The following is a 25,778-nucleotide window of genomic DNA, read 5'->3' on the forward strand; positions in this document are numbered from 1 at the left end:
CCATTTTTCTATGTTTGTCACTATTTAATAACGTTCTAGTTATTTTTTTCTCGCTACTGTAATTTTGTAGCTCAAGTAACTTCTGCAAACACAGCAAATACTTAATTTTAAAGCGAACTTTCGACTCCAAAGGAAACAGCTGCAATGGGTAGGCTTGGTATTTGTAAATAAATAATTTAAAGCCCCTTTTAGTCTGCCTCTCTGCTATCCACGGCTTCTGATTTAACAGCCCTACTAATAGATTGCCGAGCTTAAACTGGTTCGTTTCACCGGTAAAGTCCGGATTTTAAAATTGTATTTATAAAAACAAACTAACATTAACAGTTTTAGTCATTTGTCTGTGTTTTTTTGCCATCGGTGACTTAACCAGCATTGTGTCTGGGGGAAGCAACTACAAATGCACTCTGTTTTCTGTCGTCGATTGATCCGGTCTGGTGAAATCCGACTTGAGCGTTGACGGTCTGTCACATTTCACGCTGACACCGAGCGAACACTGGGCTCACACACTCGCGTTCATACACTCTCACAGACAGGGCTCGCAATATTATCGACAGATCCGAGTTGGGAGTACAGTCGGGGAGAGCGCGTTGAAGGTAAGTTGTTAAAAAAATACTCAGAGCAGGGGAAATAGACCCGGTTTCAGCGTTAGACACAGAGGCGGGGTCATTCCTTAAGATCCTGTTAATTTTAGCCGTGGTTCTTTCTTTGTAATTTTAGACCGGCCACTTTTAATGTTTCTGTCTGCGCTTTGCTGTTTGCTTCCATACAACCGGGAAAGCTCTACCGGCTCATCCCAACGCAGCGAAATCACACGAATAAGTTTATACACAACACCGTTTTGTTTTCTTACTATTAACCAAATATTTTAAAGCGCTTCGAGGCGTGGGTGGCTAGCTATGGGATTTTTCTCTGTGTTGGTCGGTAGAGGAGGAGGGGTTGGTATGGCTTGCCAAGCTAGCGAACGACATTACGCAGGCTGGCTAAACAAGTTTAAATGTGGGTTAAAGTGGCGAAAGTTGTTTTAAAGTCGGTTCGAGGATAATTGGGATTCCGAGAAAGCGAGCTGGTGTGGTAACACTGTAGTTATATAGTTAGAAGAAGCATCATAACGCCTTTACCACAGCGTGCTATGCGCACTAATGTTAGCATCGCCCCCAAACGCTAGCTTCCCGTCAGCTAGCGAGCCGTGGTCGTTGCTGTTGTGAAGTTAAAGCTGCTGGTGAGCCGGGAGAGGAATCGTATCCCTGTCACATTCTTGTAGATTATTATTATTTTTAATTCCCAAACAGTATAATCGAGTGAAAACTTAAATATTCACAATGTAAGCTGATGAACCAGTTTATGAAATAGCAAAGTTCTAGTACCAAACTACCAGTTAACTCAAAATTACAACACACGTGCATGTCAAAAGAAACTGATGGCTTTGACTTGTTTGTGTAGGTAGTCCAGCTTGGTGAATGTTGTGATGTACAGTGTTAACAGAGTACCTCACAACTCGATTTAACTCTTCCTAACTCATTTAATTTGTCATTTTAACAGTGTGTAAAAGCTGCTTCGGTGAGGGGAACGAGAGGAAAACGCAGGGAACAAAAAAGGAAAAGAAACGAAGGAAATCCCCCGAAAGGAAATGCCAATCGCAGCCGCTGGACAGCCAACGACTCAGGAGCCTCGAGTTTGCCCCCGGCTGCCCTCCACCCCGGAGCCTGTCCCTAAAGGGGCTGATTTATTCGACGAGGCGGGGGCGACAGAGTCTGCGGAGCGAATAGAGTACGGGGGCGCGGAGGGGGGCAGAGGACTCGGGGGCTATAGTTACAGCCAGAGCGGCGCGAGGGGCTTTGTACAGCCCGGATCTACCAACGGCTCTCCGCCGCAGTCCCCAGAAGCGTCCTCCTCTTTTCTTTTCCACCCCCTTCACCCCCACCAAATGACCATGGAACCTCCAAGGACTCGATCTCGCTCACGGTCTGGATATTATCAGTCGTGCGGTGTTGGAAATGGCAATGGAATGACCGGCAGCGCAGTTATGGTATCTAACCACCACCACCACCACCATCTCCACCACCATCAGCAGCAGCAGCAGCAGCAGCAACTACATCCACAGCAGCAGAACGGTGCCGCTTGCGCACCACTTGGAACTCACAGTATCCACTCGGAGAACCAGCAGCGAGCCCCAGGAAGTAACGCCTCTCCCGGCATTCAGAGGCTGTCTTCTGTTCCCGGAGCGCACCGCATCCCAGCAGCAGGTAAACGTCTCCACTTGTCATCGTCAATGGACGTGTATGTGGTTGTGTAGATTTAGAACAAGAAGGAAAGGCGAGTCACACCTCCACTCAGACTTTTAATTTCACACTGTATGCGAGTTGAAGGGACATAAGCGGAGGTGTTCTAATACCTTTCTTTAGAAGCTAACAGAGAGAGGGAGGGGACTGCCCTGGGCTTGGCATGACTGTAGTGTCTGTGCATGTGTGAACACATTTGATGTATTTTAATTAGATGGGGTGTTTTATGTTCTTGCCACTTAGCTATAGTGTGGATGTGATACACAGTTAGCACATACAGTAGGCAAATGAAAAACAGCAGCCTGTGCTCTGGACTGGGGTAGCCTCAAGCCAGTTGAACTGCTGTGCATAGTTAGTTAACCAGACTGCATTTCTTTAGGCACTGTGGCATGTCTACTTTTAGTCAATTACACAAATATTGATGTAGCTAGGTAACAAGCCTTATAATGTGTACAGGCAAAACCTTTGACTAAACTACGTATGGTCTGTTCTTTTTCAAAGCTTCTTAGAGGGACAATTGTAGCTAGATAACCCAACTTGTTGTGAACAAGAGTTAAAATATCCTCATATATTACTCATATATTATGATATTGAATAGATCAATATTTAGTCAGCATTTACTGTTATAAATGCACATACACATACAAAAAACGTGCTTATGACAGAGAATCAGCTGAGCAAAGTGGTAAACAATCTTAGCCATGGCCTCTGTTTTAACAGATATTTGGTTTCCGTCTGAGGTTGTATTCCGTTTCAAATGTTCTTTTCTTTTTAATTCACAGCTACACAGCAAAATCTCCAGTGTTAAATTAACACTGGAGAGTGTCTATATGGGTCCACACCTCTGAGTGTTAAATACAACACTGTTGAGTGTTAAATTAACACTTTTGACAGTGTTATATGTTTAAAAGTAACCTAGTCAGTTTTGAAGATTAACAAAGACTAACACTGAGCAGTGCTGATTTTCTAACACTGGAAAATAACTCAAAATGTTAGAAATATTCCAGTGTTAATTTAACACTGGAGATTTTGCTGTGTACCTGGGTAACCTCTGCTGTGACGTTTTTGCTCCATTGCAAAGCAAACTTGGTTAGAGTATGTGTGGACTGGTGTTGGGTGTTAAATACATGTGAGGGCACTCTCACACAACACAGTGAGTGCAGTGTTGTGAACTTCATAACATAGAAGCAGCACAGCTAGAGTTTCACATTCACTGAGGCTATGGGAAAGTTTTCCTTTCACTAAAGCTAATAGCACACCTAACTGGCTTCACAGGTTTGAAAATGCTTCTGCAGTTGGTAGTATCCACGGGTGTTGTGGAAACATTTTACTAGTTATCATTATTATTATTATTATTATTTTAAAGAAACATTGGAACATTCTAAAACAAAATCCCCTTTTTATACAGACGTTATGTAGTGGAACTTTTGCTTTATAAAGTTTTTATTTTGCAAATTAATTTGAGTCATTGACATTAAAATGTAAGGACTCTGGGAAAAGCAGGGTTTAGGTTTGGTCTCATTACAGCAGACAAATTACTCATACCGATTCTACCTCTTGGGATATGTCTAAGACTGCAGTCATTTCTCTCACTAAGCAACTCATATATGACAGACGGCCTAGTTTTTTTTTTTTTTTTTTTTTTTTTGTGGAGGTACTTACTTCTGCTCACCTCTTCGAAATATGTCCTCACTTGGGTACACCATCGAGATACACAGTGAAATGAAACTATTGAAGTCCATGGCTTGAGTTATATATAAGAGTAATAATGATGAAGATGATGATGACTTAAAAAAACAAAACAAAAAAACTGTCACATTTTAAACAGTAGGTGTTTGCATATCTGTGTACACAAAAAACTGAGCAGGTCTTTAGAGAGACTGGATTTACCTGTTTGGAAGACTGAGAGCAAGAACACAGCTGAACCCACATAAACAAAGAGAGGCCTCTTTTGAACACTCAGTCATTAGGTTGTCAAAGCAGTGTGTGTGTGTTACTTGTATGCCTTTGTGTTGAGTTCCAAGGAAATAAAGTTGTGTCTCTGTATGTTGTTCTTAGGAAGGAACGAAGAACCAAGACAAATTAATATGAATAAGAATAAAAATATAGACTAGTTTGCCAAGTCACAGTGTCTCACCAAACTGCTTCTAGTTATCTTCAGAGTTTATCGACCCACTGAGACTTGCTGCCTGTACTCTATCATAGTAGCTTCGCTGTGAAATGGATAGCTCAAATCAATGAATGGAATGACTTTATTGTATTTCCATCCAAATTGATTTTGATTTAGAGGAGGAGGACCTGGGTAGAAATTCTATAAATTTACCAACTTGTTGTTCAGACAAATTTCAACACAACCTGACACCCACAAAAGAACAGATACTCAGAAAGGCTACAGGTGGATGTACACATTTGTGTTTGTACTTTACTCTCTCCTGCATTTGTGTAGGTAGATGATGAGTCTAACAGTAGAACAAATGCACACATATAAAAGTTTCTTTCATTTAGTAGATATTGCAGTTTAAATATAATGTAAGTTATTGTTTTATTTCTATGTATTTTTAATTGAGTGCTGTTTACATTGTTAACTGCAGGAAGCAGGGGGTGGGGTGGGGGTGTACTTTTATAGTTAAACGTACTCCTACAAGAGTAAAGCAGCTGGCTAGCTGGACCTTTCCCACCACTACACACCTCTTATTAAACCCTCTTTCCATTCTCAGAATGGGATTTGCTTGCTGGGAGAGAGGAGGGATACTTAATCCATTCTTCCACTGCTAGTCACCTGCGTTGGACATGAAAGATAATGATATCCTGTACTCTTCAGTCCCCTCCCTACTCTCCTCTCCTCTCCCCTTTTCTCCACTCATCTCCTCTACTCTCCTAGTCCCCCGTTGTAATTATTTTGCTCCCATTTTCCTCTTTATGTGTTGTTCTTTCATACTTGTTTCATATTGTACACAGTGCAAAGGGTATTTTCCTCTTTTTTTTTTATCTGTCATAAAGTTCACATGACTTTTTAGGAAATCATTATGTTTTCAGACTTAAGAGAGCTGATGTCTGCAAAACTAAGACTTGAGGTTGCAAAAGAGAAGCACAGAAAAGCTCTCAAAATGTTTAAGACTGCTGCCAATTGGTCAGAGTTGATAAAAACATCCTTTGTAGCAGCTGATATCTTACCCTGATTGCGACCCACCTCTGTCACAGTCTGTCCTGTTACTCACATTCACTTCTCCCTCCCGTCTGAATCAGTCAACCCTTTCTGTACCCCTCCGGTCCATTTTCTTCGGCTTCCTCCTTCACATTTGTCTAATGGAGGGATCGTTTTAATGGATTGCCCAAAGCAGCAGAGAGGCGGACAATCCTGCCACTCTACCTCTACCCCTCCACTCCACTCCTGTCCTCTCCATCCTTCTGTCTGTAACAGAAGTGGAAACATGCACTCTGTTTTTTTTGCTTTCCTTTGTCTTGTCGCCCAGGCAACCCCCTCTAGTTTGAAGAGAAACTCTTTCACTTGGATTGACCAAGTAGCAGGGGTTCCCTGCTACTCTGTCACTCCAAATAAACAACAAAGCAGTCACTTTGGTCAGCAAGAGAGGATCCTTGGAATAGGGGAAAGTGACCTTAAATTAGCTCAGAATCTAAGGGAAAGGGCTCTGATCTGGTTTGGAAAAAAGGTGCTTCTGAGACTAAGTGTAAGAGAGAATGCCAAAGGGTCACTTAACTCCTGAAGAAAGGTCAGTATGAGGAGAGAAGAAGGAAGCCAATGAGTGAGCAAAAACTGCAATAGCTGGTTAAAAAACAAGTCAGTGGTGGGAATTTGTAGTCATAGGACTGCATTAAGCAAGTACAGTGAACGAGTTTTAGGAAGGTCAGTTGCAGGCAGGGGATGAGGAACGGGAAGATGATTAGGCTGAGACCAGGCAGTGAGAACAAAAGGAAGATGTGAACAAATATAAGGAAGAGGGCTGTTGAAGAAACGTAGCACGTCAGGGGTGCGGCCATAAGCAAAGCATAGACAGGAAGCATGTCTTTCTTGCACAAAGCAGTTGTGTGCAACCTGAGAGGAGGTGTGGATACTGAAAAAGTGTTGGAGGCATGAAGAGGCCAGAACAGTTGACTGAAGTCAAGACAAGCACTAACTTTGGGAATGTGGGTAAAGGTATGTGTCAGAAAGGAATGGATGGTGAGTGAATTAAGGAGGAGGATGGGAGGGAGGCATACTTTGCTCCTGGTGTTTGCATGTTGGCCTTCTGTTGCTTTCAGTTTAATTGCATAGGTCCTCTGGATGTACCTTTTTGTTATATCATGGCTGCAAGCCTGTGTTTCCCCTTTTGTTGCGAGAAATATCCTCTTTTGTAAAATTCTTTTCCTGCTCATGTAACCCTTTCTCAGTAAGCTGCTGGGAAATGGCATATTATGTCAAGTTGTACTTTTTAAGTACTATGATAGGGCCACCATTAACCCTTAGCACAAGTATAAACCCAGCCAACTTCATACAGAATAGAATAATCCTTTAATTGTCCTACAAAGGGAAATTTGGGTGTAATACAACTTCATGATTTATATTTTCTTATTCTCGCCTTTGGAAATTTCTTTTTAATCTCAAATAGCTTCTGTTGCAATTCTGTGCCTCAACAGTTGAGTATCCTTATCTTTGTTGATCATTTCAACACTACCCCTCAATGTGTCCTTCTCCCTTTCCACCTCTGTTTGTCTTTTGTTTTCACTGCTTTAACCAAGACTGCTCATTTACATGAACTGAATATTTTAATCTGCATAGTTGTAGATTGAAGTAGTAAGTTTGCTTTGGATGTTTTGTAAAGTGTAACTGTAAGAAAACCCTTCCCACCCCCAAACCTCATGTGCAGGATAATCCACTTCTCTGCTGTCCACACATATGCTGAGTGTTTTCCAAACATTCATCATTTTGCCAACATATGGCTAAAAGGCTACATCCATTGAAAATTCAGCGCTTCATGGAGCTGTATTTTGGCAAACAGGAACTGTTTAAACATACTGTGCATACAGATGGGCAGCAGAGAGGTGGAACACGCTGTAGGGATGGTAGAGAAGAGTCATTAAGATATTTCAGTGAACTATAAGCTTCTGTCTGTGTTTGTTTTGATAGCCTTTCCTGCCACCTCTCAAGCTCTCAGGGGTGAAAAAAAAACTTTAAAAAAATGGGAAATTGGGTTTTGTTTTTGGTATAAATATATATATATTTTAATTGCACTTAGGGTGTTTTATTGGTCAGAACGTGAAGATAATTTCATTTACTTATTTATTTACTCAGTATCTAGTTGGAGGTTTTTTGGGGGCTGTGAGATTTATACCTTCCAGCTTATGAAATAATATTACACTTTCTTTCTTTTCATTTGAGATAAAAGATGTCCAGGAGGCTTAGTTTCACTTAAGTTAGGGATTGGAGCAGATCCCAGCTCTAATAAGTAGAGAGCCAGGGTACATTCTTGATCCTGGCTTATAAATGATGTGTTAGTTGCCCCAAAGACAGAGAGCAAGCACATTTTATTAGTAGCTATTTCCAATGGGCTCCTCAGAATGTAGTTCAAATAGTTGAGAGCTCACTTTGTGGCACTAGTGTCAAAATTTATGATGGAAAGTAGAGAATTAAGACAGTTAGCACTCTCCTTTTCTGCCCATTACTTTCCTTGTCCTAATGCTGTTGCTCAGATGGCTTCTGTCTTTCACTGAGGGGAATGTGGAGAGGAAGACTGAAGACAGAAGGTAGAGTGAGAAAAGAAAACGAGTGTGAAAGAGCGGTTCGCTGTGTGCATTTTGTATTTTTATGAACTCGACTGACTTGGTGCGTCAGTGCACACGCCTTATTTACTTGCTGCCTGGGTGGGCTGGGAGCAGGAATGGGACTGTTAGAAACATGTGCCATACAGACAGGATGACGTCACAGTCGAGCTAGAGACCAGCTTCATATCAGCCGCAACGCTATTGAGTTCTTAGACCACTATTTCTAACGCATGCGCTTTCTTAAATCAATTATGAAATAAAACTCCTCTGCAAATATTTAAATTTTGAAATTTTTTGTGTCACAAATACATAATAGAAGAGCAGCATACTGGAGCGGTGTGACCAGGTTCATTTCCAGTGAGTCTCGTACCCTGCGAATGGACTCTCAACTCCACTGGATTGAACCTGCTGGCGGTAGTACTGTCCTCTGTTCTGTGGATGTGGTTATATCGACATTATGGCTCCTGAACCAGTACTCAGAGTCGTGCGGGCTCTGTTTAGAAGAACAAGGGACACGGGGCAAGCTGGTATGAGTACAGGGAGTATTGGTGCTAGTTGGTTAGCAGAAAACTTTAAAAGCAAGAGCAAGAAAATTAATGGATGTAATAGTTCAGGGAGACGGATTTAACAAAAAAGAAAAAAAGTGTAGTAGTGGAGCACCACTTTAGCTCAGTAGGTGAGCAGGCGACCACATGCCGCATGGAGTTCAGTGGCTCGGGTTTGAGTCTGACCTGTATTGTAGTATAATGAAATGAAAGTCAGTTGCAAAGTATACTTCAGTGGGTGTTAAGATACCCAAATGGCATAGCACAGTAAAGTTTCTGTGTGTCTGCAGATCCACATTTTGCTATTATGTTGAAAGATGCAGAAGGTCAAAACAATACCAGCCTCGTCATAAAGAATGTACTTTATACATTTACACATCCAGTTTTAAACATTTTGTCATGTCGGAAGAAGCCATAGGCCATTTCTTGGACTGTGCTCATGTTTAAACTTAGCCTGTATTTGAGCTCACGTAGACAGTACTGGGACAGGCATACTCACAAAAATACCAGACTTGGAACTATGTTTACTAGCAATGTACTGGTTTAGAAAGTAGCTGCCATGAAATTAGTCACTTATTATTTAAGGTGAGCATGGAGAAACCTCCCCTTTAGTTAAACAATGCAAAAAAATATCTGTGTGTTAACCTGTATGTAATAAATATGAATAAACAATGTTGATTTTTGAATGGATTACATTAATATTTGAACTCAGTGACTCTTAATTTGAAAGAAACATGCTTCTAAACTTCTAAACTGTTTTGGGCTTTTTTGTGGCTATTTTGGACTTTTGGTAAAACAAACACACACACACACACACACACACACACACACACACACACACACACACACACACACACACACACACACACACACACACACACACACACAAAGGCATGCAAACTTCACCATGGCAAAAGTTTAAATCCAAAAACATTGAAAGATGCTTCAGCAAACACTATTTATTATACATACACGACATAATATTCTGATGTAGGCATGCAGAGATGAGGTTTCAAAAAAGAACATAGACGTGTGAGTTACTCACTGTTGCCCATATTCACAACAAGTTCGCACTCAAGTATGTTATGTGCAACCACCTGCACACGCTTGCAGACTGTGGGATGTAAATTTTCAGGCTTGAGAAGAAATGCAGGATGGAGGAGCAACCTCAAGGACTGCAGCAGAACACACAAAAAAAGATAATGAGAAAGATAATGAGGAAGGAAATGTAGGAGGACAATGAAGTGGGAGAACGGTAGAATCAGTCCCATTTCTATACGTGACACACTCTTTTGCCATGAAGCGCGTGTGAAGCAGGTAATGGTTGGGCAAGCGTTACATGCCCGCCTATTTTAAGCTTGGATATCAGCTTGTTACTTGACTGCTTTGCGCTAGGGTGTGAAGTGTGCTCTGACATGTGTTCAGGAGGCGGGGTGATGTGAGAGGTGTGTATATGCGTGTGTATGTGTGTGATATACATATGTTCAGTTTTGCTTACTTTCTGTGAATGCTATGTAAATGCATACAAGTTCTGCAGCAAGCCTTCTGTGGCTGGTTGTTACTGTTGAGCTGGTGATTTGTTAAGTAAACCTTTTGCTTATCTATCATCTATCCTTTCATCTATCATTTCTGTTCACCCACTCTCTCCTGTGTTTTTCCATTTGGACATGAAACGGGAAGATGTAGTTGAATAAAGATAGACGGTAAGAGAGAGGCTGATGGAGATCATGGATAGAGATGGTGCGATAGGGCAAGAAAAGGAAATGTGGGTGCCGTGCGATAAAGCTTCAGGAATATATGGGAGGGAGACAGGCCGGCAGATAGGGAAATAGATCGGTGGCTGGGAGGGATGGTGATGAAGTGATGGAGAGTGTGAGGAGGAGGAGGATGTGTAAGGAGGGTGTCTGAGCTGAGTGCAGGGGGGGGAGGGAGGGATGAGAAGGGGAGGGAGAGGTGAAGGAAATGGATAGAAATAGCTGATGCACTCTGAGGCTTACAGAAAATCAATAGCAGTCAAGAGGGGAAGCCACAACCCCCACCCTGTTCCCTCTCTCTGGCTCTTCTCTCTTTCTCTCTCTCCCTCCACTCGTTTTTCTTCCACTCCGTCTGTTCCTGTCTCCCTTTCCTCCTCAGTGGTCTCACCTTTTCATGCATGTTTCCAGCCCTGTCCTCTTCTTCTGCACCTCCCTTTTGCCCTCTTCTTGTCACCCACACTTCTCTCTCTCTCTCGTTCTCTCTCCTCCTTCACCCTCTCCTGCCAACATTGTTGTGCTGGTTTCGTGAAACAAACAACTAAAGTCGATGGCAATTTTCTGCAGCCACGGGGAAGGCGGGGCCTGCAAACTATTCATTCTCCACATAGTTACTTAAGCTGGCATTGCTTGCAATCATTTTTCCTTCATTTAGATAAGACCTTTTTAAATTTCACACAGCAGGAAATGGTTACTGCACACTCAGTTCATTTTTTTAAAGTTTTTTCAAAAGTTTGTTTTGTGACTTTCAAAGAGACAAGAGATGAATTGTGGTGCTCTAAAGCAGTACTTTGTGTCTTTAGTATTATGAGTCATAGTTTTTCATATCATCTGCTTCACACGGCAGATATTTAATTGTCAAAAAAACCCAATTCTCCATCATGATGCAGTGTGTTGACCTTATTATTCTAGCAACAAAATATCTTACTGTGTCCGACTTCCTCTTGTTCAGATAGCTATGCAAAATTCACTTTTAAACACAAAATCACCTGAAAGTTAAGTTTAGAAAACTTTGCAGCCTATTGCTGTTTTCCCACATGTATGTAAATGTTACTTCACAAATACTGGTTCATTATGCTTTTAACCAGGTTAGCTGTTTTTCCAGCTAACCCTAGCCTCTTGTAGTTGTACACTGACTGCTTCATTGGCCAGACTGCTTTTGTTTTAGTCCAAGATATTATTATTCTCCGAAGATGCTCATTGTCACCAACTGACTACCAACTCTGCTATCTTGGACTGGTGCTGTTTTACCCTGGAAAATTGCTGTGAGCTGGGAGGGCCACTCAAACCAGGTGAAGAACTGGTTCATGTGCTGCTGCAACAATCTCATTGAAGTCTCCACAGCAGAATAAGACTAACCATCACCAACTGTAGTCCAAAACAGTAAAATTGGACTTTATCTATATCTTTATTTATAATGGGAGACTTACTTGAGTAGCAGCTGATTATATTACTCATTTCTTTGTCATAGACTTTTTACTTGGTGGGGCAAAGACAGTTTAACGTTCAACCCCACTGCTTCCTCACATGCCAAGAAAAGTTGGGGACTTCATTGGATTTGCGAAAATGACTGAAGACACGGAAAAGGTGATTCAAGAAGGTCACATCCTTTGCAGAGTCCGTGGCTTGCCAATGAAGGTTCATGTGACAAAGTCCTTCGTACAGTAGTTCAGTGTCCATGAAATCCGTTTTGTACTGTCTAAAACGTCCTAGATATTGTCGAAGAATTTGCCATTTCCTCGCACATTGTAATTCATACTGCAAATCCCACCATTTGGCTTTTCTCGGTGCCCTAACAGCAGAACCAAGATTGTGCACAGTCTGTTAGTCCAACAGTGAACACGATGTTACTGCAACATTTTAAACCTGCTCTGTAGCTTCTGTGTTGTGCTCTATAGAGTGACTCTAACTGAATGACTCGTTTCTGAGTCAATTTACAGGATTCTGACAATGTGCAAGTGAGACCACATTCAGGGAGGGAGCTGGATTTTTGCCTATTGTGATCAGTGAATGAGTGTTGCAGAGACGAGCCGCTATGCAGCCGGCGAGCTCCCTGAATATACTTCACCAGTATTCTGTCCCAAATCATCTCAGTGGAAATAGCCTTTTAGCCTGGTTTTCACTACACTAATATAAGCTTTACTTACTTCAACCTTTTCAATCCATTTATTTGTCCTGCTCTAGGGATTGAAGTATGAAAGGAAATGCTTTTTAAGGACTGAGGAATTCAGTTGTGAAAACCTCACTCTGCCTCTTTCTGTCTCTTCCCCCCTTTGTTGTCAGTCATAGCTTCTCTTCAAAGAGGCTGGCTGTAAGCAGGAAAAATCCCACAAACAAACAGCCGATAGGTGAAAAATTCTCTTTTTAAACACCTTTGTAATTTTTTTTTGTGCATCTTTTTCTTTTTACTTTTGATTCGTTCATTTTTATTGAAAAGGTAGTCTTGTCTGGAGTGCCCTTGGGAGTGCTTACCCTTGGTGTGTATACCACTGCCACCATCTGTGGTGAGGACGTCTCAGACGAGAGACGTCCCCACGACAAAGGAAAAATAAAAGCCAGAATAAATAGGAAAGACAATAAAAAGATGAAAGGATTGTTGAAAAACAAAAGAGTAAAAGTCTTAGCTGTGATGGAAGCGGCGGTATCATCAGAAAGCTTCTCTAATCCAGGATTACTGTGTTTATTTTGTGTGTGTGTGTTTTTGCATGTGTGCCTACATCTACTGCCTCTGATGTGAGACAAGAGTATGCCATATGTGTTTCAGTCACTTTTTTGCCGTACACACGGTCAGCAAGCGTTCTCACAAACAAACATGTTGTCATTGTTTTTTGCTGCTGTGTATAAAGCCTTAAGTTGGGTTAGAATAATAACAACAAAGGGATTAAATGGAGATAATAGAGGTCTCCAAACAATGATGGCTATAATGTCAATGACGCCAAAAGGTATTCCTTTTATGTTGTAGTTTATATTGTAAAATGATACACAGTACACCACAGAAAAAAAATAACTTTCATGGCCGTGTACATAAGAAAAACTGATGCCTATTTGCGTTGTATTTTTAGGTAAATGAGCTGCTTCTGTATTTTTGGATGAGAAATACATAGAGAAACTTTTTAGCCTGGCCTGATAATGCTTGTTCAAATACAATTTTGTTAAACTTACCAAGCGGAGATGATGGCGATTTCTGGGCAATTTAAGACTTTTTGCTGTAGTTTTTTTTTGCATCCAAGAGGGTCTGAGTGGGGAAAAAGAGTCGTAGGAGTGTAGAGATGGCTTAGTAAGGATGTCTGAGTGCCCTCCATTTGTTGTGACCATGCAGGGGCATCAATTGTGACCTTCAAATGGACTTGAAAGTGGTATAATAAGGAAAAACTACTCATTTCGAAAGGTTTGTAGCAAGCCTTACATGTTCTTTCCTTCTTTGTACAGGAGCCTCTGGCGGGTCCTACCACTGCCACCCAGACCATGCGTATGGAGAGGAGAGCGATAAGGTAAGAAAGACATTTATTAAAGTTTTCACAGAATTTCTGGAAAATGGAAAAACTTTTAAAATGTACTGGTTTAATGACCCCTCTCCCAGAGATGAAGCTTTAGCTCTGAGAAGTGCTTGATGGTGTTTAGTATTCAGCAGCAGGCAATGAGGCTTCTTGTGTAGACATTTGCCTCCAATTGCCTCCTTGAGAAACTCAAACAGCAGTGCCTCTGCTTTACATTTCATAAATGCCAAAGTATGTTAAGAGGTGGTACATAACTGTATGCACATTATACATCTGTGAGAGAGGACTGCAGATTGTTGTTTAAGTTTATTCTTTACAAATAGTTAGGCTGTCATCGTTTCATGTATTTGTTGTTTACTTTTGTGTAATGAAGCATACCATACCATGCTTTTGAATAACCAGCTGATGTCCAGTTGTTTACAGCAGATTAATCTGATTACTGGATATTGCATTTAGCCGCTTTCTGTTATTTGCAGTGTTTTCACTAAAAACAGTTTCCCTTTTCTGCTAAGGGTGTGTATCCTTTTTGTTTCAGAAACTATATGTTTGCGCTACCAGTTTAAAAAAACAAAACAAAAACCTTGTGTGTTTGTGTGTGTGCTACTGATAATATTTCAGTATACAAGTGTACTTGAGTAAATGATAGTCATCATCACAAGTGAAGTTGTGTGTTAAAAGCTAACAGATGAAGTGGAAAACGGGTAAAAAAAAGGAGGAGAGGCGAGACAGGATGCTGAGGAAGGTGTTGCAGAAAGCTTGGAGGAAAAGAGGGGAGGGAGAGAGGCGAGGCCAAAAACAGGGAGGGGGTATTGCTAATGATTTCACCTCCAGCTGTGGAACTTGGTTGGAGTGAGAGAAGCGAAAGGAGGGGAAGGAAGGGAGGAACAGTGGCAGAGGAAACAAAATGGGCTTTGAAATCTTGTTGATGGAAAGAAAATAAGTGGGGGAGGGAGAAGTGTTTGAGTGCTAGTGGGAGCATGTCTGCAAAATATTAATGAATCTGTAAAAGCAAATGACCATATTTGCTCAGTGTGCAAATTCGTGAACAGACTCTCATGGCAGGAAAGAGAAACCCGGTCTCTATTGTATTTTTTTTAGGTTTGTATTTTCATGCAGTCTCTGGGCCTCTCTTTTATTTTGGTTCTCAGCAAAGACAGTGAAGCCATAACAGCTGTTGGCCAGAGTTGCTATGTGTATGTGGGTGAGAGTGGATACATGCATACCCCAAATGTAGACATGGTGAAAGAGAATTTGGAAGGGTGTGTCTGCACTTCTGCTTCAGGATGTCTGTCCACTCTGGTCTGTGAACATGCTGTGGATGCTGTGAGAAGGAATATGAGGGTGTGTGAGCCATAGATGGATTCACAGTTTGTCACAGTGTGTCAGTTTGTTTGTGTCAGAATGTTTTCTTCTCATATTTTCTAGCTTTAGTTTTTGGACCAGATGTGTGTGTCTGTGTATAAGTTCACAAGTTCGGGCACTCAATTAGAACATGAGGACACATTATAACACATTGCTTTAGGACACACACACACACACACACACACACACACACACACACACACACACACACACACACACACACACACACACACACACTCCTTTGTCTGGCAGTGCTCCCCTCCCTCTAACGTGGGTAGACAGGCCCATCAAACTTTCATAGTAATGGGCAATAGTCTGCATTTGTTAAGATGTGTATGTCCTGTCTAAGAACCTTTTTTGGCCTCATGTTTTAAGCAAGGGTCTTGGACAGGGCAGGCAGACAGGGAAAAAGCAGGGGGCACATGAAGAGGATCATAGATTGGTTTAGATTATCTGATGGAAGGAAAGGGGGGATGGTAGGAGGTTATTCGGAAGGGTGGGGAGTAGAGGAGACTGGCTTAGATATGAAAATGGGCACAGTAGATGTCCCTAGGGTTTTGGGGTTGGGGCGAGGCTGGTAGAGAGGTTGTGGGGTGTTGGGTTGGAAGAGAGGAGCTTAGTGTCTCAAAGTGGGGTGGGGGTGGACCACTAGTGCCCTCCATCCAATGCCGTAATGGGTGTATTGTAGTATCTTCTGCTGGTTTTGATAAAATGAAATGGAGAAAAGCTTATTTTTCATTTCTTGTGTAACAAATAACCTATCCTCACTGTTTCACTCCGATTCCAACTTGAACTTCAACATATGTTGTGTTGCGTCTCCCGAAAGAATCTGCTGACTTTTAAATGTGATTAAAAATGTGTTTCAAAAGCAAAGCAGTGGGAATAAGTTTAATTTGTTAATGTGTACTTCATATATGCCAAGTGTCCATCCTAAAAAAGAATTTAAAAACACAGATTTTAGTTTCAAAAACAGTCTGGGATTATGTTTTAGCCTGGACAGCAGGCAGAAAAGACTTACGTTTCTGTTTGAGCTTTGTTTGCTAATTAAATTGGGTCAAAACATTATAGCTAGGCATTTCATCCTTCTTGTGTGGGCATTTTTTCCCCCCATTGCCATTTCTTCCTGTACCAATTTATGATGCTTATGGTACTGCTTTAATAGATTGTCATATTTGCTTTGCGACTCCTCATCTTTGGTCCAGGTCCTTTCTTCTTGTACCTTTTGCTTTTCGTTCATTGTAGTTTTTTCTATAAGCCAAAATCCCTTTTGTCTTGTTTACAGTGTCACAATCATGCCCAGCATGCATGTGTGTCGTCATTTTATTAATATGCCTTCATAGCCTTGTTAGTACAGACAAGAGACTATTTGTAAAACTCTAAAACACTGCTTGTATGTACAGAGATTTGTTTTAAAATGAAAACATATTTGTGTGACTGAAGTCTTAGTCTTCTCGTCATGTCAAGGCTCATATTTTTATTTGTTTAGTTTGTTTCGAGTTCGCCTGTTTGACGAAAGAAAATTTCGTACTTTGAAGATAAACTGAATTCATTACAGCACCGAATACGAGATGTGTTCTAGAAAACGACTTACAGAGTAGTACGGTAATACAAAAACAAGACTGAAGCAAAAGCCATCTCAAAGCGCCTTGTCCATTTTATTCATGTATTTATTTTTCAAAATGTTTGGTTCATTCCACCTTACCTGTTGAAGAAAACCCTTAAAAATAGAGTTCTGAATGAATTTTAACAGGGGATAAGGCGGAAAGGATTTGCTCAGCTATCACATGGCTTCAAAAGAAGTTACAACATACTTGCTTGTATTCTGTTTATCTTGGACCCAAATGATAAGGTGTATGGTGAGTCACATGACATATAAAAAATTGAAGAGGCACACCCAAATCCACATTTTTTCACTCATTTGGGGCCCTGATTCTCTCACGTTGCTCTAGTCCTTTGATTGGACAGATTCAAATACCAAAGTCACACTCATTTCTGTATTTCTATTTTTTATTTCTATATTTTTTCATCAAATATCCTTCCTTCTTTCCAGTCCGCTGATATAATATTGTACATGCAATACTAAAGAAACCATAGTTAGTGTTGGGGCTGGGCAGAATAGAAAATTTTGATATATTGGTACCAGTTTATGTAATATTCAAGAAATGACTATTCTAAATAACAAATATGCTTAATGGGGAGATTACACAGGTTACCATCTACATGTGATTTCAATTGACTGCATTTGAACATGACGGTGTGCACAAGTTTACTCTAGCCTGGCTTCTAGCTGCTAACCAGCTTTTACTGTACAGACCAGCCCTCCAGTGATGAAAGGCAGAAACACTGTTGTAAACACTGTTGTAACTAGGGATGGTAAAGAACTAACTTTACCAGGCGTGATTACAGTAAAGTAATCACGCCTGTACACTATTTCATAAAAATTTACTGGCATTTAAATGGTGCTTTTCTAGTCTTATTGATTATAGAAGATGCATTCAAACACACATAAAGACAAGATGTTAGTTTATTAAATTTTAATGAAATTTGCCGATTGTTTCGGTGGAGTTTAATAAACTCAGCCGTCTGCTCCTTGCTATCTAAAATATAACAGGACACCGGAGTATATTCTCGAGCATCTCACACTTCTGATAATCAGTTGTCTGCTTGACGTTTATTCAGCTGTGTAAAAACTATAACTTTAATCTCAGCCAAACCGATTTACTCAGGAACAAATACAATACTGAAAAAAGCCAAACAATAACATTTTTAAGTTATGTAAGTGACTTATATATCATGTTTAACCTGAGTAGCAAAAGACGGCGGTGGGTTTGAAAACGATTTGCCAGGAGTCCGGTGTTCTCACCGGCTCTGATGAACCTTGAACCCCGGCTAGCTATCGTAACAGACGTCTCCAAAAACGTTGGAGCGCTTTTGAAAATATGTGGTGTCTTGATAAACTGAGCAGTTTACACAGCTACATTCTCACCTGAAAATATGTCATACGTTTATTTTGTGACACAGAAAGTATAACAAGAGTAATATTAAAACTAACTAGCTGCCGCCATTGTTGGAAAGTAAGCTGGGCCGTGCTATGAATTCTGGGATAGGTTGGGCCACGAAGTATACACCCGGACCCATCCTTCAAATCTGGGGAAATGAAGGGCTCATTTGTCGGAGTCTTCAAATTTGGACAGTCTTCGTCGCGTCGCTGTAACGTAATCGGCCTACAAATGCGGGCACAAGAGGATGCGGTTCCTGACACAGCTACGATACCGGACACCGCTTCTCCTTCTTCGGGGTTTAACGGCAGCTGGCATCCTTGTACATGCAGTGCTGCCATCTTCTGTTTCAGTCTGTTATTACACTCCTAAATCCTACTACTTATTCCTGCGTCTTTTGGGACCTTACAAAGCTTCAAACGACGCGTCGACTATTAAATTAGTCTTCGATGATTTTGATAGTCCACGTAATCGTGACTAGTTGACTAATCGTGGCAGTCCTAATGCAGACTAGGAGTTGAATCACCAACATTCTGATTAATGAAAGGGAGCTGACCAATAAACTGTTGTTTTTTAAAGGTATTTGTATTTATGGTCAAACTATTTAAGTTCAAAACTGCGGCCTGCATCACCATTTCTGTTAAACATATGGAGATGTATGGAGATGACTCTTTTGTTATTCTTGTTGCCTGGTAGTAGTTATTGTTTGCCTTTCCCATAAACTTGTCAAGCCCAGGTCACATTCAATATTATGGGCAAGCCATTAGTGTATACTCTGTTTGGGCCTGCAGTCAGAATACATTTTGAACATTTTTTTTCTTTCTTGAACAGCAGAGTTTGCCTCTAAAGAACTTCAGAAGCTATTGTTCTTTATAGGCTGTAGAACTCAAACGGTGGCAGCTGCCCATGTGTGAATGTGAATTTGCGCATGTCTGCAGGCGTTTCCATAACTGTGTGCGTGTGTGTGAGTTTCTGCAGTCTGCTCTCCAGCTGTTTCCTGTTAGCTATCACACTGCTCTCAAGGTTGCTGAGCTGTGTATGTGTGTGTCTGTGTGTATGTGTGCTAAAAAGTCACAGCCGCTGAGTCATTTTTATCACACTTTAACAACGTGTCTCTCCCACGAAGAGGGGAGCTGGAAGCAGGGATCAAATAAGTAGAAAGGGGGGGAGCATTGAGAGGGTAACTATGGGGAAGTGTGTGTGTGTGTGTGTGTGTGTGTGTGTGTGTGTGTGTGTGTGTGTGTGTGGTGTTTCTTAAAGAATCCATGTGTTCTTCAGAGCACAGCAAAGGTCCTCGTAAAAGAGTGACTAAGAACTGACACATGGATATGTGTGTGTTCTTGCCTCACCAAGTGCTAAGCGTGCGAGTCACTGTTTGACAGTAAGTGAAGTGACTCACAGATGAGTTGGTAGGATTGAAGCGGTGTATAACTTATTAGTCAGTCTAAACCTGGATGACTAATAAACTGAGCTATGTCTCTGTTTTTGTGTATGTATCGTTGACTTTTTTTGACTTCGCAAGAAAGAATTTGTCAAGCTATCCAATTTAGGGAGTGTTCTCGTAATTCGCACATGGGCTTGTGAGTGCTTGTTTTGTTTGCATTTCCTCGCGCCAAGAGGAAGTGACTTTCAACCCTCAGGGCCTTCGAGAGCTGGTGGTGTAATATGCTTTCTTTCACAGATGCACGCATGCAAAGTATGTAAGCTCGCATGGAATATACAGGAAGTACCGTTAGTAACAAAGGAACATAATGTCTAATGTGATGGTATGGATTGTAGGCTAGAGGGACTGAAAAGCATGGTGAAATTGATTTATTTGATATGAGTTCCATGGGTCACTGACCACAATATCCATTCCCTCTCTCCTCTTCTCCCCTCTCCCCTTTCCTCCTCCGTGTTTCACCCCTCCCTCTACAGAGTGAGGAAAGCCCCAGTCCAAAGCGCCAGAGGCTGTCCAGTCAGTCCGTCTTGGAACAGCTAACCTCATCTGCACCCCCACCATCCACCCCTTCTCCTCCCATCCGCCCCTGGGAATCAGGACCCCAAAGTCGGAGACAGTCTCATCCTCACTCACATTACCACCAAGAGAGATGCCTCACTCCAGCCCGGCACAGACGCAGGTAAGGTGGCAGTTTCCAGATTTTTATTTATTTATTTATTTATTTTTACACTTCCACTATTACAACTTACCTCAGGGTCTGTGATATAAAACTGTTATTTATCCCTTTTTTAGTCCACCAGCAAGACGTCAGCGTGGCCGTCTCTCCAGACCCTCTCGCCACCTGCCTCCTCATCACCACCCCCCCACCCAAGGCCCCATATCTCGTCTGTCACCATCCGAGCTCCAGGATGAAAACTACCACCACAACCCCCATCCATCCACTCCGCAGACATACCCAACACACACTCCCAGCGCCTACAGTCAGCCTCCTACGTCTGGGGGTGGAGGAGTAGGTTCAGAGGAACCTCGAGCTTTCCATCCCCCCAGCCTATCATCGCGACTACTGCACCCGGCCACTCACCACCATCACCACCACCATCATCAGCAACAGCATCATTCAACGCAACAGCAACAAGGAGCCATGGTAATGGATTTGCATGAACAGGTCAGTCTGCAAATATTTTATTTTCTGTGGAAAATGATAGAAAGCTGCGTGTGTGTGTGTGTGTGTGTGTGTGTGTGTGTGTGTGTGTGTGTGTGTGTGTGTGTGTGTGTGTGTGTGTGAGAGAGAGAGAGAGAGAGGCTGTACTTCAACTTTGGTGTGATTTCTCATCAGCTGCAGCAGGGCACTGTACCTGTCTCCTACACGGTGACCCCAGTCCCTACTCACGGTCTCACAGCGCCTTTGTGTAGCAGTCAGCATCTTCCACCTACCTGCTCCTCACAACAACAGGTCCCTGCCTGCAGCGTGGTCTTCAGCACTGGACAACACTACCACCCGGTGAGAGGCATAAAACAGTGTAAAAGTTAGTAGGAGTGTGTGGGTTTCTTTGTTGATTTGAAAAATAAAACACTTTGTTCTGTGCAGTTTCTTTAAAAGAAAACTAAAGTGAGCAACAAAAGTGTGCCAAAACCTTTCCTGTTTGAGGAAACTAGTTAGTTTTCTCAGTTGTGGCTGCCACCTTGTGGTGAGACTACATATTACAGTGACCACCATTTTATTTCTCTCTTCTCTTCTACTCTCTTCCAGATGATACAGGCATGTTCAGTGCAACATTTGCCGGTGCCCTATGCCTTTCCCTCACTGCTATCCAGTGATCCTCAGTTCCTGCTTCACCCTCCACCTCACATGTCTCACCACCCGCCCCACCTCGCCACACCCGGACAGTTCCTGCCTTTCCAGACACAACAGCCGCGTTCGGTACATGATCAGCTTTACTGGCAATGACCTATATCGCTGTGTGCAATACATGCAGTGACTTATATCCGGTTTTATAAAGACTTTAAACAGTGTCAGTGCTAGTCAAACACAGGTGTGTTATTTGCCCAAAGTTGCTGTTGCTGTTTGTTATACTAAAGGTAGAATACAAGAAATGTTGCTAAAACTAGACCAGCATATTTGTTTAATTTGTCCAAGTGTTTTATTTAGCTACAGATGAGAAGTTATAGAGTAAATTGGTGTTCTTTTCTGTTTCTTATTCCACATTACAAGACGTGTACATTTTATTTTTTTCTTCAAGTTACAAATATTAAGATTTTACATGTTACATGTCTTAATGTGTCTCTTTAAGAGTAGTCGAATTATTGGAGTTACAACTTTTAATATTAATTAAACTGTCAAGCCATCAGTTATAAATTGTGTTATTAAAATATGCTGTTTTGTGATTTTGCTGAAATCTCCAAAGAAAAAAAAAAATAGGACAGCAAACATGTCTAACCCGCCATAACGCCTGGCATGCTTTCGTCATTTAATCACAGCCCTTACAGAGGATTGAAAATGAGGTTGAGCTTCTGGGAGAGCAGCTTTCAGTGGGTGGAGGTTTCAGCTATGCCCACCATCACCATCACCACCATCACCACCAGCCGCCCTCTGCTCTGGCGCCTTCAACACCGCTCCAGTTCCTTTCACACCACGACCCCCTGTCACAGGAGCTTTTTACAGTGGTGAGTAGATTTGTCAAATCAGATGTTCATTTATGTTACAATGTAGGATTTTTGTAACATGAAATTTTTAACCATAGTGTAATACATTTTTTCCATCTCTTTTGCTGTGTCTTAGCCCTATCCTCACTTTATGCCTCGGCGATTCACAAGCCGGCGTTACCGTTCTCAACAGGCAGTACCCCCATCTCCCTACCACCCCAGCTTCCTGCCTTACTTCTTGTAAGTTCCTTCTTAAAAAAAATTCTGTTGGAACTACGTGGCTGAATTTGCAAGAGATTTGAGTGTACCTCAGGATGGTAATGAATGCAGTGTATTAAACTTCTTCATGCTCTTCATCCACCACAGGTCTGTGCTTCCTATGCCTCCAAATGTGGCCCCTGCTATCAGTCTAGAACTGGATGTGGATGATGGAGAGGTGGAGAACTACGAGGTAGAACAAACTGCTGTCGAGCTGTCACATTTTTCATTTTGTTTGAAAATACTGCATCGTAGAATCAAGCGACAGTTAATATGATGACTGTTTTTTTTTGTAAACATGTCCTTTATCTTCGAAATCTTCAGGCCCTGTTGAACCTCGCAGAGCGTCTGGGAGAGGCCAAGCCCAGAGGTCTAACTAAAGCAGATATAGAACAGCTTCCATCATACAGGTTCAACCCCAACAACCATCAATCTGAGCAAACACTGTGAGTACCTTTTTGCGTGGATTTTCTTTTGTTTTGTGAGCAGTTGCAGGTGTTTGCGCAATTTAAAATGTTAGCCCAAGACCATGTGTAAAAAACGCTCCTAACATTTGTCTTTCAGGTGTGTGGTGTGCATGTGTGACTTCGAGTCACGCCAGCTTCTGAGAGTATTACCCTGTAATCACGAGTTCCACACCAAGTGTGTAGACAAGTGGCTTAAGGTGAGTGATGACATTCTTTTATTAGGATAACGGTAATAAATTCCACTGAGGTTGTGAAGCTCAGGCAGGGCAGTCATGGCACAGCAAATAACTGACAACTGAACTTCCAAACAGATATTGCCTCACTCGTGTTTATATCTAGCAGCCTGCATTCTCCTGACTTGTAAATCACTTCAGTAAACAGAAAAATTACACACTTTATTTGCTGCGCTGTTTGTATTTGGTACATTAATAATTTAGGTTCTTTATTTAATTTTCTCCCAGGCTAACAGGACCTGTCCTATCTGTCGAGCCGATGCCTCTGAGGTACAACGGGACTCTGAGTGACCTCCTATAAATATCCACAATCCCTGACTCCCTGTTGGATCCACCAACCAATCAGTGAACTTCCTTACCCCTTTACCACAAGCCTTTGCTTACACATAACTGGGACCAGTGCTCATTAATCCTTCACTCTATCCCACCAGACACTGAATGGTAATTCTCACCTGGGATCAGCATTTATAGAAGTGTGGAGACTTTTTGCTGACTCGTGCTTACTTCATCACTGGACTTCATAGGCCTTCCGTTTTTGGACTATTAGACCCTGCTACCCTGCCTTCTTCTGATGGTTAACGCTCACTATAAATGGCCTTTAAAAACACACCCACGACACAGTGTCATGTGCAGGTGGACATATATGTACGTATTTTAAAAAAAATGGCATTATGAACCCTTCTGAATTGTGAACTGTTAAGTTCTGGTAGTGGAGAGAAGAACAGGCTTATTTGAAAACCACCTGTATAGTTGTACTAACAAACACTGAGGGGGGAAATTGGCAGTCCAAAGATTATATTTTCGTTATTGTTCTTCTGGTTATAATTAAGCAGTCCCATTTTTGGTGTGCAGAGACTGACCTTTTTAACTAGACTCATTATAATTGTGCAGCAGAATGAGCCAGTTTAATTTCTCTGTGTGTATTCTTGCATTCCTTGGTTTCTGAGCAGTCTGTATAGGGTGAAACAAAGATACTGTACACTGTGTGACAAAGAGTGAGCTACTTTGGAACAGTGAAAAAATACACTTTATTTTCTCTATCCGAGTGTCTGTGCGCGAGTGTTTTTTCAGCAGTGTGAGCCTTTTCACTTGTGGGGATGTGAGTTTTACACCTCCTGTAGAATTTATGCAGCCTATGTGGTACAGTGCATTTACTTCCTAAATTGTTTCCACTCTACTTCAGATTGATTTAGACCCAGTGAAGGTCAAGGGTAACTTCAGATCTTCACAACCAAGGTTCTTGGGAAGCTGACAGTGCGTCTTTCTTTTTTAAACCACACATTAGACCTTTGAATCTACATCTGTTCCTTCTTCTCTAAAACAAGTATAGGTTTAGTTTTTTCCCCTTAAAAAACAGAAAATATATTTATCAACATCTCAACATGCTCAGTAAGCTCCTCCTCCAAGACATATTTGATAAATATGGTTGAATTAATTAAAACTCAACAATTTCATCAATCCTCAGTATATTATAATTTTAATGGGAATATGGTATTTAAAATGTGACTGTCTGTTTTTGGTACCTTTCTATACTTTTGGCAGGTAGCGATTCCAGTGTTTTCCCCATCACTCACGGGGAAGAAGTTTAAAGAGTCTTATAAGGTCACCGTTAAATCTACTTTGGTTCACTGGTGGATTTTTCACTTCAGCACTTTAATATGTAGATTTATGACCTATACACACTCTTTTCTAAGAAAAAGAAGCATTAATGCATAAAAAAATACAGATGTTCTTCAAACATCATTTTCCAGTATTTACTACACCCTCAATATATCAGTTCTTTCAAATTCCCACAGTTTATTTCCAAAGGTGTTCATTCTCGGTATCTTAATAATGATCATCAGTCATGATATAACTAATAAACCTCAAGCACAAATCAGGCTTTCAAATGTAAATCCCGAACGGTCAATATTTTTAAGATGACAAGCTAACATGGGCCATAAAAAGTAAAGAGGAAGTTCAGTGCGGCACCTGCAGTGTCTTCCATCTGACATGCCTTTTTATCCAATCTGATTTTCTCCTGGTAGAACTCGTATTTCTTCACTGTTGCCACATCAGATGGAAACATTAATTCAAAGTGGATTTCTGCTTTCCAGAATCTGGAAAGAACATTGGTTTATCCAAAACACTTCTTTAGTGTTATCAGACGTTTTTAAAAAGACAACAACTCTTATTTAAACAATGGGAATCAATGTTTTTCTTCTTCATTTCTGTACGCATCCCTTTTGTGTCTTAGAATCGTTTTTTGTTGGACAGTTTTTCGTTGCTTGATACACTAGCAATTACCTCAGTCCCACTATTTATGTCTTTTCAGAAAATGGCACAACCAGTATGCTTAGTGTGCATCTGTTCATTTTCCATGCAATTTGTTGGGTTGTTTGATATATATTCCTTTAAACTCTATGAAACTTTCATTAAAGTGGTGTCATAGTAGTTTCATTATGTATTATATCTGTAACCAAAATCGTTTGAAGGTCTGTTGATGATGATAATGAAATTTTTAACAAACATTTGTACATTTTGTATGAGAGTTGTTACTAGTA

The 25,778-nt window shown here is 41.3% G+C and overlaps 1 protein-coding gene across 1 annotated transcript; it reads left to right on the forward strand.

The window, feature by feature from the left end:
- Positions 1-458: 458 nt before the first annotated feature.
- Positions 459-25,511, forward strand: rnf38 (ring finger protein 38). Its single transcript, XM_085410704.1, has 13 exons — positions 459-593; positions 1,540-2,243; positions 13,765-13,826; positions 20,111-20,313; positions 20,427-20,799; positions 20,971-21,135; positions 21,385-21,555; positions 22,113-22,298; positions 22,414-22,517; positions 22,644-22,728; positions 22,860-22,981; positions 23,100-23,199; positions 23,464-25,511. Exons 2-13 carry the CDS (start codon positions 1,628-1,630, stop codon positions 23,524-23,526), a joined length of 2,250 nt encoding a protein of 749 aa, XP_085266830.1. The 5' UTR covers positions 459-593; positions 1,540-1,627; the 3' UTR covers positions 23,527-25,511.
- Positions 25,512-25,778: the final 267 nt, after the last annotated feature.

This window comes from Rhamphochromis longiceps, linkage group LG6 (genome assembly GCF_057381845.1).
Source record: "Rhamphochromis longiceps isolate RC_006_pf linkage group LG6, R_longiceps_female_GT1.1, whole genome shotgun sequence".
In the NCBI taxonomy this organism is placed as follows: Eukaryota; Metazoa; Chordata; class Actinopteri; order Cichliformes; family Cichlidae; genus Rhamphochromis; species Rhamphochromis longiceps.